Source organism: Athene noctua, chromosome 2 (genome assembly GCF_965140245.1).
Source record: "Athene noctua chromosome 2, bAthNoc1.hap1.1, whole genome shotgun sequence".
Classification (NCBI taxonomy): Eukaryota; Metazoa; Chordata; class Aves; order Strigiformes; family Strigidae; genus Athene; species Athene noctua.
Genome location: NC_134038.1, coordinates 153809196 through 153826275, shown reverse-complemented (window position 1 = coordinate 153826275; position 17080 = coordinate 153809196). Strand labels below are relative to the sequence as shown.

At 38.0% G+C, this 17080-nt stretch overlaps 1 protein-coding gene across 17 annotated transcripts in view; it reads left to right on the top strand.

Annotated features, from left to right (window-relative positions):
* Window positions 1-17080, top strand: part of CLASP2 (cytoplasmic linker associated protein 2) — a 166447-nt gene that overhangs the window by 26692 nt on the left and 122675 nt on the right. For all 17 annotated transcript variants that reach the window (XM_074900721.1, XM_074900728.1, XM_074900720.1 and 14 more), the window contains exons 3-7: window positions 345-448; window positions 3893-3984; window positions 4297-4372; window positions 5865-5962; window positions 14188-14258. In XM_074900721.1, coding sequence (XP_074756822.1) covers window positions 345-448; window positions 3893-3984; window positions 4297-4372; window positions 5865-5962; window positions 14188-14258 — 441 coding nt within the window. The remainder of the gene's footprint in view (window positions 1-344; window positions 449-3892; window positions 3985-4296; window positions 4373-5864; window positions 5963-14187; window positions 14259-17080) is intronic.

Genomic DNA, 17080 nt, shown 5'->3' with positions numbered 1-17080 from the left:
GCAAAGTAATTTTTTCCTGCCCCAGTTCTTTCCCACTCACCAGGACTAGCGTTATTTATCAGAAAAGCCAGATGTTCAGAAGCTACTGGCATACCTTTTGAAGACTAAAGTAATTCATACTGTTTTTAAGATGGCAAGCTTAATTTCTTTTTAACCTGTTGGAAGATAGAATTTTCTTCAATTTCAGTCCAGTGCAATTGTTATAACATACTCAAATACATTTGAGACTACAATATGGCCATCTTAAAATCTTAAATCTGTCTCAGGAGATATCTGTAAGTATTAGAAAATTTTCATTAGGTGTTTAATCTTTTTTTCTTTTTTTTTTTCCCCCTCTCTTGTAGTTCTCCTGCCTTTGATAGATCGTATGGGAGATGCCAAAGACCAAGTTCGAGAGCAAGCACAGAATCTTATATTGAAATTGATGGACGAAGCAGCACCACCCATGGTATGATTAGTTAATGTAGATTCAGATGTGGGCCTCCAGTGAGCTTATGACTTATGCATGAGCTTGACTTTGAATATGTCACAATGTTATGTCTTAATGGTGTAAATGTTAAAGATATTCTTAATGGATTGACACTGCGTTGTTCAGTGAAAGATACAAATCTGATACAGTGCAATTCTGCAGTTTTTGCATATCGTAGCTAAATTCTGAGTAGATGTTTTTCATGTCATGTGTCAGGACTTTGTTAATTAAAGCATGTTTGAAGCATCCTCCTGGGTTTGAGTTTGCATAATGATAATAAATAAGTTGATTTAACTCTGAATTTATTTTAAAATTAGTTTTGTACTTGAACAGGTAGGAGTGGTCCTGCAGTTGAGATGGTGCATTGTAACTTAGAAAATCTGGCTTTCTAGGTATGTGACAAACACGCTGTGTGATCCTTGGACAAACTAAGATGGGGATAAGTTGCCCTCTGATTTGTTGTCTTAGGTGGAAGTTTGACTTAAGCAAATCTTTTTACAGTTCTTAGCATTATGTGGCTTCCAAGTGCTGAATCTTGTATTTCTGCTCTGTGAGTCTGAAAAATGTAAGATTGTTTAACAGGATTATATTATTTGAGCAATGATGTTATTTGGAACTCGGGACCCTGCTCGTTAGTAGGAACTTATTGTTTGAGTTTTTAATTTCTAAGGAAAATCTGTTTCTGAGTTTTAAGTGCAGAAGTTAATAGGGAATGTCTTACTTGTTGTGAATGAAAATGAGGTTCTTCTGTGTGCTGATTCCTGGCTTTTTTTTATTCATAGGTACAGGTTTGAATGTGTGCAGGGAATAAGATTTTGCAGACTTGATCTGCAGTAAGAAAATTGTATTTAATTGACTTCATTGCCTGATAGGAAAAAACAAGTAGCGTGTTAGGCAACCAGAGAAACATATTTATCTCCTTTCCAACATTGAGGCATTTTCTTGCATGTTTTGGTCACAGATCTGACTGGTATTTAGGCATCAAAATCTATTAGTGTCATCCACAAAGACATACCTTGACCTTTTCACAACATCTAGTTTTGATTGTATTCATTAACAAGGAGACGTTGCAGCATTTTTTCACACCTAAGTGCAAGTAGTTAATGAGTGACATGTTCCTGTGCCCAAGATTCTCCCAAGTACCTGGAACATAGACCTGAAAGTACCCTGCCTCTGCAGTAATAGCACTGGGATAAGTGCACAGCAGAGCATCTTGGAGACACCTTCATTTGAACAATTGCTGATAAAGAATGTGGTGATAATTGCTTCATGCTAGGCCCACATCATGGAAGAGTTTTAGATTACTGGTGCATCTTTCAGTTTCTGAAGAGTTGTTAGCCTGTACACAAAGGCTTGAGGCTTACTTGCAGTATCTGAAAGAACACAAGGTTCATGGGGTCTGAGGAACAGCCTATGTGAGTAAGAGAAGGTATGGATATGGCTCTTCTGATAACTCCTGGAGGGCGGGAGAAGTCTGGCTTCAGTTGTCTGCTCCCAGGACACCTTATGTATCCTTAAAAATTTGGATGAAAAATATCAATCATCCTCAGTCACAGCAGGGACCAAAACAGAGGAGTCTTTCCTGTGCCTCAAACACTGAAATAGAGAGTTTTAGGCTCCCTTTGCTGCAGAGAAGCATCCCTTTGGAAGAGCTGGGTGGAATAAATTTTTGGGATTAGTCCTGTAAGTTTCTTTCCAATCCACTCATCTTGTCTGTTCTGGTGTGTTGTTGAATAATGTTTCATTTGTCCTGTTGTCAATTCCCTTTTCTTGTTTTAAATGTGTTTGGTTTTTTGTTTGGTTTAGCTGTTTTTGTGAGTGAGAACTAGATGCAGCTGGTTATGGGCAAGAAAGCATAAAAATAAGAATATAGGTGGTATAAATGCAGGAACGGGGCCAAGGGAGGTTGACATAAGGTGTTGCTAGCACATCGTGAAAGCTGAAATTTCTAAGCAGCTGTTTGAATTTCTATTTAGAAGAATTAAGTTCTTAAAGGAGGGTTAATTTAGTGAAAGACTAAATTTCCCTTCAGTCTGCTTTGTTTCAATACTCTGTAGTTCCCCCTCTATTTTTGTACACCTAGCAAGGAGATTTCCTTTTTCCCATGTTTGTCCAGGACAGTGGATTAATGGGAAGGATTCTTCTGTAAAATCCTGCTCTTTGTTTTAAGCTGTGCGGTTTTGGCAAGCCATATCCTGCTTGCCTAAGGTTTGTTTTCTCTAAATGTAATGAAGTGTAAAACAAACAAACAGGAAACCGCGGATGGGACAAAACGATCAAGCAAGGCTCTAATTGGAGAATTTGACGTCTGCTATGATGTGTGCTACATCATTAATAAGGAGGATGCGGTATTCCCTGCTCTTACGCTGTCTTTGTTGATCAGTAGCTGGTTGTGAGGGTTTATTTCAGCCAGCCGAATACGATTGCAGTCATCGGTATCGAATACATCTTAGCAGATCTGTAGGGAACCGTTATAGGTTGCAGTTGCACCACTTGGGGGGTAGGGATGAGGGTGGTGCCCGGGCTGCAAAATGTGCCATTGCCCGTGTGCAGCCATCGCTAGGCAACGCTCCCCGCGCCTGCTGCCCGCCCGCCCGCCCGCCTGCCGGAGGCGGCAATGGCAGCGCTGCAGCTGGGGGACTTGCGGTTGGCGCCTGTGCATCTGCTCCGAAATACCGCTGAGAACCCCCAGTCTCGTAAGCTTCATGTTTACACTTTTTACACCGTAACATACTGCTACTAGAGAACGGCAAGGAGATGGAAAGGTAAAAAGATAAACTGAGGAGGGAAAGACTAAAGGCAGGCAGTGAAAAAACGAGTGCGCAAGAAGGTAAAGGAGGGTCTAGTAAAGCCGGAGAAGCATACTACAGCAAGCGGCACCAGCACAAAAGGAGAAGCGCGAGCAGAACAAAAAATGGAAGAAAAGGAATTAGGATGAACGGGCAAGAAATAATTGAAAAATGGAGAAAAAAATTTAAAGCCAAAGTAGGGGAGAAGTGGACAGCAGGAGGATGGATAAGGACTAGCTAGAATGGATGAGAGGGAATTTTGGCAGGGAAACAGAATATGAAGCAAAAAGAATATAGCAACTTCTGCTTGAGTCAGTAGTTTGTAATGTTTGTTTTGTGTGTGCTAACTGTAACAATTCTGTATATTTGTAAGAACTGTTTCTCAATAAAAATAACTAGATTTCTAAAGGGTGTTTTTTAGAAAGTGGTTTTGGCTTAGGAATAATCTGTGTTGTTGTGTTCCATACTGCTGCATTGTGTAACTTAATTTGATCTGAGAAGTGCCTTTACTTTTCCAGTGGATCTGTCTTCTGTTATTTTTTTGCAACTGTTATGAATGTAATTATAAAATAAGGATAGAATTACATTGTATTGTGCTCCTGCTAATCAAAGACAATTATTTCTGTTTTTGTAGTACATCTGGGAACGCCTTGCTGTTGGTTTTAAACACAAGAATTACCGATCCCGAGAAGGAGTGTGTTTGTGTCTTATTGCTACCTTAAACACGTAAGCTTTTTGTTTCTATGGAGATATAACAGTTCTATCCTTCTTCTGAATGTCATTTTTCTATGAAACTAATACTTCAGGAAGTCTAATTCAATTAAATTAATGGGAAAGACCAAACAATTTGTGACCTTTCTGAAAGAAAGACCAAAGGTAGAGTATTTTTGTCTTACTTAAAAGTAGACAAAGGACTAGTAAGAGAGAGATGGAGCTTGACTGATGGAAGTTTGTATTTTATCAGTGCTAAGAGTTCACTTCTGCATAAAGTATTTTCTGTTTTTCTCTATACATTTAACTTATTCTATTTTTTTGTAGTTATGGTGCACAACCATTAATCCTCAGCAAGTTGGTACCACATCTGTGCACAGCGTTTGGTGACTCAAATAGTCAGGTAAGGATTTCATTACTTACTGGTGCTTCAGCAACTGTACTTTGACAGAGGAATGAAAGCAAAATAAATGTAGACATTTAAGAACAACCGATAGGCTTGCTTGTATACAACAGATTGCTTCTCAGAGTAGAAGATAACAATAAACACATTTATTTCTGAATTCGTCCATCCGTTAGAAGATGAAAGTAGAGCTGCAAAGCCAGCAGTATTATGATATACTGGCCCCCCTAGTTTTGTCTCCAGAGGTTGAAACTAGTCATTCCTGAAAATAGTTGTTTCTTATAGAGCATGTTGAAAGAAAAGAGAAAAAAATTTATTGACAGGAAGAATTGCCTCCGGAAGCAGCCCCTACACGAGACCTGTAATAGTCTGACAAATTTGCTAAAGATAACATTATTGTGTGTAATAATTTCCTAAATGGAACTCAAATGGCATTTGAGCATATGCAAAGGCTGTAGTTCAAATCAGTTAATTAAGCAAAAACATCTGTAGTGAAAATCAAGATGTAGTTCATAATGGTGACATCAGAACTTAAGAAAACCTTCAAATGGAAACAGATAAGATCTTGATTTATCTGAAGTTGTGTCTGAGAGAAAAGACTAAGAATACAACAAGGAAGAAGGTAGTGTTGGTAGGAGATGGACGAATAAACAAGACGGGTCTTCATGCTTACTTTCTGGGTGCAGCAAAGTCCTTGTCTCCTCTGCATAGCATAGCATAGTTCTATTTAGAGAAAATCTGTTAAGAATTTGTGTTGCTTGTTGGTCATTTGTAAAGATGTAGTTCATATCTTGATGGAGCAATTGTGGGTTTAGTTCAAACAGTTGCAAAGAACAATACTGAAGTCATTCCAGTAATTCTTTATATAGAATAATGGGGTTTAATAACATGAATTTTGGGCATTTTTATTGCGATGGCTATGGTTTAAAATTTTTAGAAGCACTACACTTCCTTGCTTAAACTGTTCTTTCCCCTTCCCCTGTCTTGGCTTACTCCCTTTCTTGTGCTTATGTGGTGTCATGTAATTCCTCTTGAAGGAAGTAAAGAAAATGCTGGTCACTTTGTCCCACTCTTGTGGGCAGTCAGGCCCTTAGTTTTCCAGAAGGGGCTCTCTGCATATAGAAACATAACAGTGAGATGAAGTGTCAAGACTGAGTGCAGGGACTAACTTTTAGAAGTATTGCCTACTGTGATAGAGTCCTAAGTAAAGCACTTTTTTCCTACAAATTCTTATGTCAATCCCAGAAATTCCTTCTAGAGCTGTTGCTTCTAGGATTTTTCATTTACCATCTGGAGATGCTCTAACTTGGAACAAATACTGTCTTGAAATAACAGTTGTATTTCCTTTCCCTTCCATCCTCACAGTTTCAGCTGTTTCGTGAAATGAGGTGGCATGCAGAGGTCGATAGAAACTGCAAGATTAGTGGGTTGTCAGCAAATACTGTTTTGGTTTCCGTAACCCTGAAATTAACAATTTAAACTGCATTCACAGGTGAGAGATGCTGCCATACTAGCCATTGTAGAGGTTTATAGACATGTGGGAGAGAAAGTACGAATAGATCTTACGAAGAGAGGAATTCCTCCTGGAAGGTGAGTTGTTTTAATTTCATAATCCTGAGCTGTTCTGTGTTACAGTTTTTTTTATCAGAACCTTAAACTCACTAAAAACTTTGTTTTAAAATTATTACAGTTTTTATTTTACCTTCTAGTCAATTTTGCCTCCATCGTGATATTACTAGTGTTCCTGACTTTCTTTTGCTATTGTCTTTTCTGCCTCTGGAAGAGGCTTACAGGTGTATGATGAAAAGCAGCCTTACATTCATCAGTTAAAATCCCCTGACTTTTAGAGAAGATGAGAACTGGACAGTAGTAGCAAAATATCTCGAAATTAAGCAAATACGTACTGAGCGCAGTCGGAATTAGAAAATACTTTAATATATTCATCTTGTTACTTAGTCTAGAGTTGCTATTTAGCTTCTGTGTAGAAGAGTCTCTGCTGAAGCACTTAAATCAATACTTGTCATGTATCATGCATGTGTGAGAGAGAACAAGTGTGTCACTGTGCAGTGAAAGCATGGCAAATCAACAAGCTACTGCCTTCTTGAAGATAGTTATAATGGAAAAACTGTCCTCCCTTGCTTCTTGCTAATTACATCAGACCAGTCCTTTCCACCCTAGATGTGTGCTTATAGGTTACAGTTAGATCAGAGAGGTGCTTTTCAAAATAACTACTTCCCATAAATTCTGAGGCTGTGATTCTGGGGTTCAATGAGAAGGTAGTATTGGTCTAACTGTTAAACATGCCATCACAGGACACTGGATGTTTTTTGCAGAAGGTTCAGGGAGGTTTTGAAAACACGTACTTCACTGGTCCTTTCTCTTTCTGAAAAGTGATTCTGATCCCTAAGGGCTGGTCTGTTTAGATTAGTTTATATGAAATAAAAGTAACCATTGTTTTGTTGCTCCCTTGGTAAGGATTTGTTTAATTAGGAAAGCTAGACAGAGCTTGAAATTGTACTTAGTGGGATAGACTGTTTATACAACAAAGTCTTCGAAATTCCTTATTAAAACATTCTTTTAAAATTGTGTTAACCCCTTTATCAATTAACATATCACATTACTCTGACTCTTCATCTCAGTTCTTGATTTTGATAAAGCAGAATATATCTACCACATGATGTCAGAGAGAATATCAGAATGGATACAGTGCCTCATCAGACCCTTCTAAAAAACTATTAGCCCTAGTTTTTAATGATGATTTGTAGGGTATCAAAATATCACAGGAGAATGGTGCTGAATTTATTGTTTCACCTTCCAGGCAGAGTTCAGCCTGTTTGGACAAAAGCTTACCCTGCTTATGGGACTGGGAAGTTGTACGCATTCCCTTCTATTTAATGGCAGTCACAATTGTAGACTATTAAGAGATGATATGGTTACCACAGAAGTTTAAGCCGTATTATTATTACAATTCCAAAAATTGAGTTTCATAACAGATAACTGGAACATACCAGAGAAGATCCTTCTTGCATTAAGACAGGGTCTTAGAATAGAGAATTAAAAAAGAATGCAGATAACAGCCTTTGTTTGTACTGTGACTGTTGGGTCTGACCATAAGTTTAGGTTCAACACTCATCCTGCTCACATTTCCATGTGATACGAAGTAAATCTTGGGATCCAAATAGGATTAAGCACCATAGGAGCTTTGTATCCTTAGGGCAATCAACTGCTTCTAATTTAGTAGCAGTAGGTGCCAAATTGTTGTTTTTACCGTCTGAATCAGTTGAACACAAAATTCCCCCTGATCTGAAAGCAAGCATAGTTGTACCATTTGCATTTACATAAATGGGCAAGGCTCTACTTGGTGCATGTTAAACGGGTTGTTGCTCCTGAATCTTAACAGTTTTGCAACTGACAGTCAAGGCTTGTGTAAAATAATACGAGCTGAGTCTCAATGCTGTGTCCTCCGCTGTAGTTTTCAGGTTGAGATGAAAGGGGGAGTTAGGATTTACTTGAGTTGAGTATGAGGCTACTAGTCTCTGTCCCATCCACTGCTGACGGAAAACAGAGTTTCTGTAGTCTCTTCTTACTACTTCACACAAATAAGGCAGTTGGCAAAGCTCAGGAAAGATAGATTAGCTCTGTGGTAGCTCAGACTGTTGTTCCTCCAGGGGCAGACCTAATTTAAGACGGTTCTTCCCTAGTGCCTGTCAGAAGTTTTCCCTTTGTTTCGATATATTAAAATTGTCATGAATTGTCATGGTGTTATGCAGGAGCTATGATCTGTGGGGAAAAAACCTTTGGTGTAGAGTCTGATGAGATCTTATCATTGTTTAGAGGGGTATCTGTGTTCATATTTGTGTGCCTGGGTAGCTTTTAAGGGTTTTAAATATTACGGATAATCTGTAGTTCAGACACGGCTGTTTTCAGTGGTTGAGTTCAGCCTTAAAGAACTGCACTGCAGCTCTTTCGCTGTGTGACAGTGCATTAAAAATTGTGTGTGAACAGAAATACTAGCAGTAAACCCTATTACTTCAACATTTGGTGCACACATGATTTAGTAGAATGTAGGCTTGTTTGGTTTATGTAACCAATTACACATTAGAGATCTGTGTGTTGCTGCTTGAATGCACTCTGTCCTAAAGCACTGAAAATAAGAGCTCATGTCTGCTGAAAGCGAGGCAGGAAAGTTAATCAAGCATTGTTCGGAGAAATTGTTCAACTTCCTTAAATATGCAAATGGTACATACATATTGTGTATATAGAAAGCCAAATGTAGTTAATAATATAATAACAGTAGACTTAAAAGGTTTTGTAATCTGTACCTGGTAGGTTTGCCTTGATGGAAAATACTGGATTTTCTAGAGAAGGTTATTTGACCTGTTGGAGTCTAGGTAGTCAAGAAAAGAAGATGAGATCTTACTTTTGTAGTTCAGCTTTACTTGCTACTACTGTGTTTTTCTTCAGCATATTTTTATTCTTTGCAGAGATTAATTTGTGAGTTTGTTTATAAATAAAATCAGAGAGTTCCTCTTTCTTTTTGTTGTTTTTCAACTTACAAGTCTCAGAATAATATTGTGGGTTTTGCCTGAAGCACATTCCTTTTTCAGAAAAATCAGTACGAAGCCAGTGGTTGGAAATTTGGTGGTTATTTTTCCTTTTGTTAAAAAGTTGCTGCCAAAGAGGTTTGACAGTCTTTGGTATCAGGCCTGTAAGTATTAGTGTTAATACATTTGTGAATACTGAAAGTGGATGTTACATTTCTCATTCTGTGAGCCAAGAATAGTGAACAGGTTTTGTTCTGTGTGGGCCAAATTGAATTTGTTACAGTATGGAATCTGTGTGACTGATATTCCCTGAGTGGAAGTAGTATATGTGGCTCTGGATAGCAGTTGCTTAGTCTGAGTGTTAAAAGCTGTTTAAGATCTTTTAGGCAGTCATCTGACAACTTTCCCACTGTTACTTGAGAAGCATAGATGTGTAAAACCAGTTATTTGTTTAGTTATGTCTAGGGCCACGGCTTCATATCCTGAAATATTCAGAAATACATACTGCAGAATGCTGTAATGCTACATTTTATGTAGTATACACATTCTACTTATCTGTCTGGTTCATGTTGTAGATGACATCCATCTGCATGTCCAGATGTGGACACATGTCTGCAAGATCATTTGGGGGTTTTCTTTGGAAGGGGGAAGTAAGTGCAAGGTTTCATATGGGCCATTTCCTGTTTTGGACTCACTTTGGACTTGAAGAAGAGACTAGTTACCACCCACTCTTTCTTCTTCTTTTTCCTCCTACTATTGACAACAGAGTGGTGTTTTTTTTGCCACTTCATCACAAGGTCCCAACTTTAGCTATCCCACTCTGCCTGTCATGCAAACAGTTGAACTCCATCAAGCCGGTCACAAATAATCGCTTTTCAGTCTAGAAGTGTAGTGCATGCTCCTTGCTAGCATTTGCATTTCCATGTGCATTCGTGTCAGCTCAAGCTGCGTTTTAGAAGGGTATTCCTCTCATAGAACATAAATGTTAATCCTTTGATAGAGACCTGTCACCTGCTGCAGGAGAGGGTTTAGCAGGTTGTCAGAAGCCCCCATTTAAAGTGCTACAGCCTCATGCATTTGCTCATTTGTTCACTGAGACAGCAACAATCATCCAGCCCATGCAGAAGTGGCCTCCTGTCCTCAACAGGTGTTTTTCATCGGTGGGGATTTCTTCTTCTGTATGTGAAGCTGCAGAAGACCTGTCTGTGCCTTTTTGGGGGCAGAAGATAACATTTCTGTTCACTGGTGACATAGTATTTCTATTGACTGATGACTTCACTGATTGATTATGCGTGCCATATCCAGGCTTGGGCTTGCAGATATGATATAAAGGAGTAATAATGCTGCTCTTCTCAAACATTCCTCGTTGCTCATGATGGTGAAAGCAGTCTTCACCTGGCCCTGTAAACTTTCTTGGATTCTTCTTGGCCAGGCTCTCTTTTGCAAGGAGCTGAAATCCTGTAAACATTCTTAAACTGATTGTGGTTTCAGTAATTTAGAGACTTTAGCCCATACTGCCTTGCTGCCTCTGGCTGTGAGAAGAAAACGAGAAGATGGTATCATGAAGAGCTGGGTGGAAGAAACTTGTGAGAGTTTTCGCAAAGTAGTAGTTATAGTTTCTGTAAGCTGTACTAAGGAGAGGTTTGGATCTACAGTAGTGCTTGGCCATTTTGTCAGCTCTTTTACTGGATCTTTTTTTTTTTGTAATTATGACAAAATACTATAGAGTGTGCCTCTGGTCATAAAGAGCTTTGAAAGCTTTAGGAGTGGAAGTACTGTGGTGTTCTCTAGCCTGCACCACTGACTACGTATCATCCAGTGCTGACAAACACATTTTTTAATGTTTATAGTTAGTACTTTGTCAGATATTTTGCCCAGAGGGAGAGGCAGCGTTTATATTATTAGAATATATTTATAACGAAGCATTTTGATTTTCTCTTTGGTTTAAAACACTCAGGAAAGCATTTTTTAAAACTTAAGTTCAGAAGAGCAGGAAATATTTTCTTCTTTTTAATTCTCTAAAAGTTGTGTGCCAAATGTGTAACATTAGCCTAACAGGATATAAAAAAATTAAGTGAAATTTTAAAGGAAATCTGTTACTCTCTAATATTCATGTTCAGTTTCTCTAGGGATAACGGTTTCAGCCTTTCAGATGTAGTGTTAAGTCCTCCTCATTAACTAGACAAACTGTTATTGTTTGGTATGAAATCCAGCAGCATTGAGGGGTGTTCGCAATCGCTAGTAAACGGTAAAGATACTTCCTATGGTACATACAAAGCAAATACATTAACTTCCTTTTTGAAAGCAAGGTGGCATAATGCATTACTATGTGTATTGATTCTTGGGTGAACTTTTCGCTTTGTGTGTTTGAAAGCACATAGTATGTTAACGGGATTCCATGTGTCATCAGTAAATGCTAGTACCCAAGAAGCATTTCATATATTAACTGTATTTTTACTTTTTTAAGTCTAAATGCAAAAAAACCATTGTGGTATAAATTGTATTTGGTTTACAAATTGACCTTTTCATTAAAAGTCTGAGGTTTAATACTCAAGCAACATAGTCTGTCATTTGTGAATTGCTGCCATTGCAGACATTTTGCTGTGGCAGTGATGGTTGTAAATGCAATGGTGGTGCAAAAGGGAGAAGATGATAAGTTCCAGAGAGAAGACTGACAAGTATGTTAGGGGAACATTAGGCAAACTACTACTGAGCTACATATAGTTCTGAGAGAAGTTGAAATGGTGGAATAACTGCTGGTTACTGACTTACACAATTAAGGGGGTTTTTAGTTTTGTTTTTTTAGGTGCCTGCAGTAGAGTAAGCCTTTTTATGGAATTCTCAGCTAAATCCAAGTAGTTCTTAGTGTGGGCCTCTTAAGTCCAGGACAAATTTGCCCTGTAGCAGATTGCTTTGAAGTATTTGGAAAGTAAAAATAACACATTTTTAGAGTCCTAAACCATTGGAAAGTGGGGGGAAAGTGTGGCATTTAAGGTGATAAATTAATTTGGTAAGAGATGAATCCCCTTATGTTCTAGCCGGTCCTCAGAGATTAGAGGGGCTAGGGGTGGGTGGACTTCTGTCTTAGTAAGTATGCCAGTTAGGGCCGTAACTATAGGTCTGACCCAGATGCACAAACAGCCTCTAGGCTGTAGGTCTGGTTGCATTCAACAGAAGCAGTCGGAGTCACAAATATTACAGTTTATTTTTATGCAACATTTACAGATTACTTAAGAGTGCCTACAATAAATGCACAGACTGTAGGGTGGCTCTATAGCACTACACAAAAGAAAAAGGATTGCAATCACACAGACTAAGTTCCTGGGTAAACACTCTGCGTAGCCGAGGAAATCTTACCAAAAGGCGTCCTTTGGGGGGGGGGGCGAGAGCACAAACCCATTGATCTGTCCCTCTGATTTGGTGTTGGATTATTGTCCCTCCAATTTGGGTACAAACTCGGGGTAGTATTTATCTTGTGTGAGTGGGTGGGACTGTAGTCAAGCTGTTATCTTTTGAGAGTAACAACATAGTACATTCCTTGGTGCCAGGGGAACAGCTGGTTTTTGTGGGAAAAAGAGGGAGGATGAGAAACAAGGCTGGCTTGGTGTGAGGGATGCACTGGGTTTTGTGGGAAAAAAGTGAGGATGAGAAACAAGGTTGGCTGGCTACTGGAAAAACCATCCCTTGAAAGAAAGGGGTAGATCAGGAGATAAATCTATCCTTGAGAAAAGCGAAAGAAAGGCACCACATGGCCTACACCTCGCTTCACATTCCTCCTTGGCGCCACGACAAACACAAATCACTGGACCTCCATCCTGTCCTGTGTTTATTCTGGACACCCTGTGTCAAGGAAATACGTGTTTTACAGATTTCTCACTGTTTTGCTTTTCTCACACTTCCAACACCTAACAAAAGCTCAGGCACTTGTCTGCCTGCATTTCATGATTATCACATTCTTCATTATTAGATGAATGAGGTACGGGTGAATGAAATAGGTATGCCGTGTGTCAGAGAAGGTAGACTGTGCACAGTGAGTGCACAGCCTCTCTACACGGATCACTGAGTAAAAGTGGTGTGTGCATAAGGGAACATTGAAGTTAAATCTTGGTGTGTCCGTGACTTCTCTCCTTCGCGTATGGTGATAATTTTCATACCCAAGCACTGTTCTTATCCATTTTTCTTGGTTTGTCTTAAAATAGTTTGGAGCGTGAGTTATAAATAGAGCCTTTCATTATTTGCTCTTTTAGCAAATTTTGAATTAAGGGATAAGTTTTTGATTAAGTGATGTAGCTGGCCAGTAACTGTTTGGAGAGCTGCAGGCCATCATGTAATTTGTAGTTCATAACTCTGCATTTAAGGTCAGGATTTGGTCCTGCTAGTCTTGTAGCTAAGACTCATGTGCATGTTGGCTGTGACCATATTCGGAGAGTCTAAATGCAAAAAAGTCTTTGGAGAAATGTAAGAAAATATTATCAATTGTCTGCAGCTGAACCGTGTATTATGTCAGTATAAACCTATTGCTAGTGTGTGCATCACGTTTTTTCTGAGATACTTCCACTGCTTTTGTTGAGTCTTCTGCAGAAGTGATGAGAAATGGCTGGTTTTGTGTTGAATAGCATTTTCTACCTTGTGGGACTAGATTGCAAATGTAGAGTTTTGGGGGTTTTTTGTTTTTTGCTATTTACATGTAGCTAAGCGCTTGCAGTGTGCTTTTTGTTGTGAGAGTTTAAATCAGTGCTGTGTGTGTTGAATATAACTGATTTAGTGTACCTTAAGTTTAGAAAAACATATTTCCTCCTTTTTTGCTGTGGAAGTGCAAACTGCTACAAAAGTATTTTCATAACAAAACTGAGGAAATTTTGAGGAAAATTAGTAATTGTCTCCAAATAGTAATCCCTATTTTTTTTTCCCACGTGAACATTATATAGTTCCTTTTAGTGTTGTGTATAAATAGAACAATATCAGGGTCATCTTGACCCAATATATACTATTACTGAACCTGAACTTTGAAATTTTGGTTATTTTTAATCATGCTAATAAGGATGCTCAGTTTTGGTCTTTGCTAAGTTGACTTCTTTTTCTGTGCTTTTGTGTGAAGATGGTCAACTAACTTCAGAGGAGTCTTCTAGGAACTGTTTTTTGATGCTCTTAATCCCTTGTATATTTCTGTATTACTGTTTTATATATGATAATAAACTGATTTCTGTTTTTACCAGTAACCTGGGGGATTTCAGAAATGTAAAAATATTTTGTTGTTGTTGTTCTTTACAGGTTGCAAACAATCTTTGCAAAATTTGATGAAGTAAGAAACTCTGGAAATATGATTTTAAGTAGCGTCAGTGGTGAGTATGAAAGATCATATATTTATAATCAGCTTTAGAGTAATACAAGATAAATATTTAAATACTGGCATTATCAATGTGAGATGGATGACTAGAAACATGTAAATGCTAAGAAAAGGAGACAGTGAAACAAACTTACACTGTATTACTTAAAGCATTTGCTGGACTGCAGTCAGAATACAGTTGGAAAAGGTGCTGAAACTGCATGGAAACAAGCAGTGAATTTTAACAAGTTACATGTGTGCTCAGTAGAGGATACAAAAATGCTGCAAAGTATTCATGCATGGGAAAAAAGATCAGATGAACCTTCATCCTATTTCACAGTATATTTCTAAAAGAAAGTGGTAATTTAGTATTGGATGTGTTTGATTTCACTTAAAACGATGAATAATGATTATAATACATGGAGTTTGAAATTATAGAAGTAGGTGACTGCAGCATTCTCAAAGACACTTAAATGTTAAAGTTAGGACTTATCTTTGCGGAGTTTGAGCTCTTTATTTTTGGTGTATTTCATGAAAATAAATCCTCTTGTGCAGAAAATCCTTGTTGCTTCCTACTCTATTCTTGATATAGTATTTTCCAGTATGAAAGAGCAAACCCGTCATTCTTAGTTAGAAGTATAATTTAAGAATACTGTAACATAACTGTACAACAAGGCAGGTGTTGTGGCAGTGGCTTTAATATGGTTGTTTTTGAAAGGTTCGTTGTCTGTCTTCTGCAAGGAATCAGCAGATATTGTTTTATAAGGGAGGGTTTTCTGATGTTCATTTTGCTTTCAAAGCAATTAATGCTGACTGAAAAGGAGGCTCTGCTAGATCTAACAAGTGTAGCTATGCAAGAGTAGAAATATTTTGAGGAATGCATATAATTTGTTAATGTACTCAAATGCACCGTTTTATTTTAAGTATTCTCATCCTTGTTAGTGTGAAAACAAGAGACTGTAGGTTTGGAGGGCTGTGTTTTTACAACCTTTTATTTGAAGTAGTAGGAGTTCCTATGCTGCATTCTGCTTTGAAATAAAACATTACTATTATTGAACACTTAGAGAATCCAAAAATAGATTTGTAAGGATTAATATTAAAAAAACAACCAAAAGAGAACATACTAATTTGGTGGAAAATGTTTACATAATTCTATTAGATTGTAAATTTACTCATTGTGGAAGGGTAAACTGTTATCTTTTGCATTTAAAGTTAATACAGCTGCATAGGTTTGAGAGGTTCAGAGATGCATTTTACATTTGTTGGTAGGTCGCAGGACAACAGAGAAAGTTACATGAGGGAATATAAATGCATTGAAATAATTTAAATATATATGAAAATATAAACACAACATTGCTGACTAGTTTACATAGCACTTCTCAGCTTTTTGTCTGTATTTTAAGAGTTTATTAACTTTATTTTTCTTTAAGCCATTTTTATCTCATTTGTAAAATGCAGATATTAATGCTGTTTTATAGCAGTATAAACCATTTAGTTTGTCTTGTATGTGGCAATTTCTATGCAAAAGTTACTGGTTCCGTTTTGATACAGTAGCGACAATCTCTAATACGTTGGTTTCAGTATTTTTGCTTGAGTCTAGACTATCTGTTGCATCCATCTAGACAATTTTTTGATGTTATTGAAAAGATACTTTTCCATTGTTTGTGCTTTATCTTGGCTTTGTCCTTCATTATTGTCTGAAGGACAGTTTGTGTTTACTGCTAGATTGAAAGTTACTGTTGAATTCCTGTAGCCTTGTTACCAACTTTTCTTTTAGGAGCTTTATCAAACATCTCTGGATACAGGCCAAAATTTAATGTCTAAATATAGCTGTTACAGTGTTGAAGATTTTAATTTTTTTTATCGCTTTGGATATTTTGAAGTAGAGTTTGGGAAGGTAGGGAAGAGTAGGGTTATGTTTCCAGTGCGGGAGGGTAGGGGCGAGAAAACTCTTCAACAGGCTTTAATATAACTGTGGACCTTTTTACCAGCAAAAGGAATGACTTTTTGCCAGATTGAGTTACTTTCCCAAATACGTTAACTGTGCTGATGAGGGTTCTCTTCCATGTGTGGTGGCTAGGGAAGGGTTTGCTAATTCAGCTGGGGAAGATGTCAGCTTCTTTGTAGTCCTGAGTGACAGTGCTGTGGTAGTAAATATTTCTTGTGTTGACCTAGTTTCTGAGAATCCAGAGATGTGATTTAGGATTCTTCCATCAAATAATAATGTCAGTTGTTCAGTCTCTGTATTCAGCATGTATTGGGGGGGGGGGGGGGGGGGGGGGAAGGGGGAAGAAAAACCTCAAAACTTGCAGCTTTAAACAATCTGAACACAAGAATGTTTTCTATAGTATTTTAATACTCAAATATATATGTAAAAATATGTTTGTACTAATGTGATAAAACACATGACAGATTTTCAAAACATTGGTATGCTTAAGTATGTGGGAGAAATACAGGGAGGAGGGGGAAAGGTACTGCACCTGCAGTCTTATGCATGCCTGGTAGATTTGTTACCCATGTGACCGTGTTAGAGTGGACCTGGTGTGAACAGTCCCTTTAGTCTTGTGTTAGCATCTTCCCTGTTCGAATCTGATCCCTGATGAAACTGTGAAGAGGAGGGCAACAACTTAGTTACCATTAGAGACCGAGAGATGCTCTTGGAGGGTAGATGAGGTGAAAAGCATATTGAAACAAGTAAGGATGGAATGATTGGGGTAGGATGTAGCAAGGAGTTTCAAAAGCCAAGAAACGAGAAGGCCCTGTGTCTAACAAGTGGACTGGGTAAAACTTGCTTGATGAGGGTGACTTAGTCTTAAATAATATCACACAACTAACTTG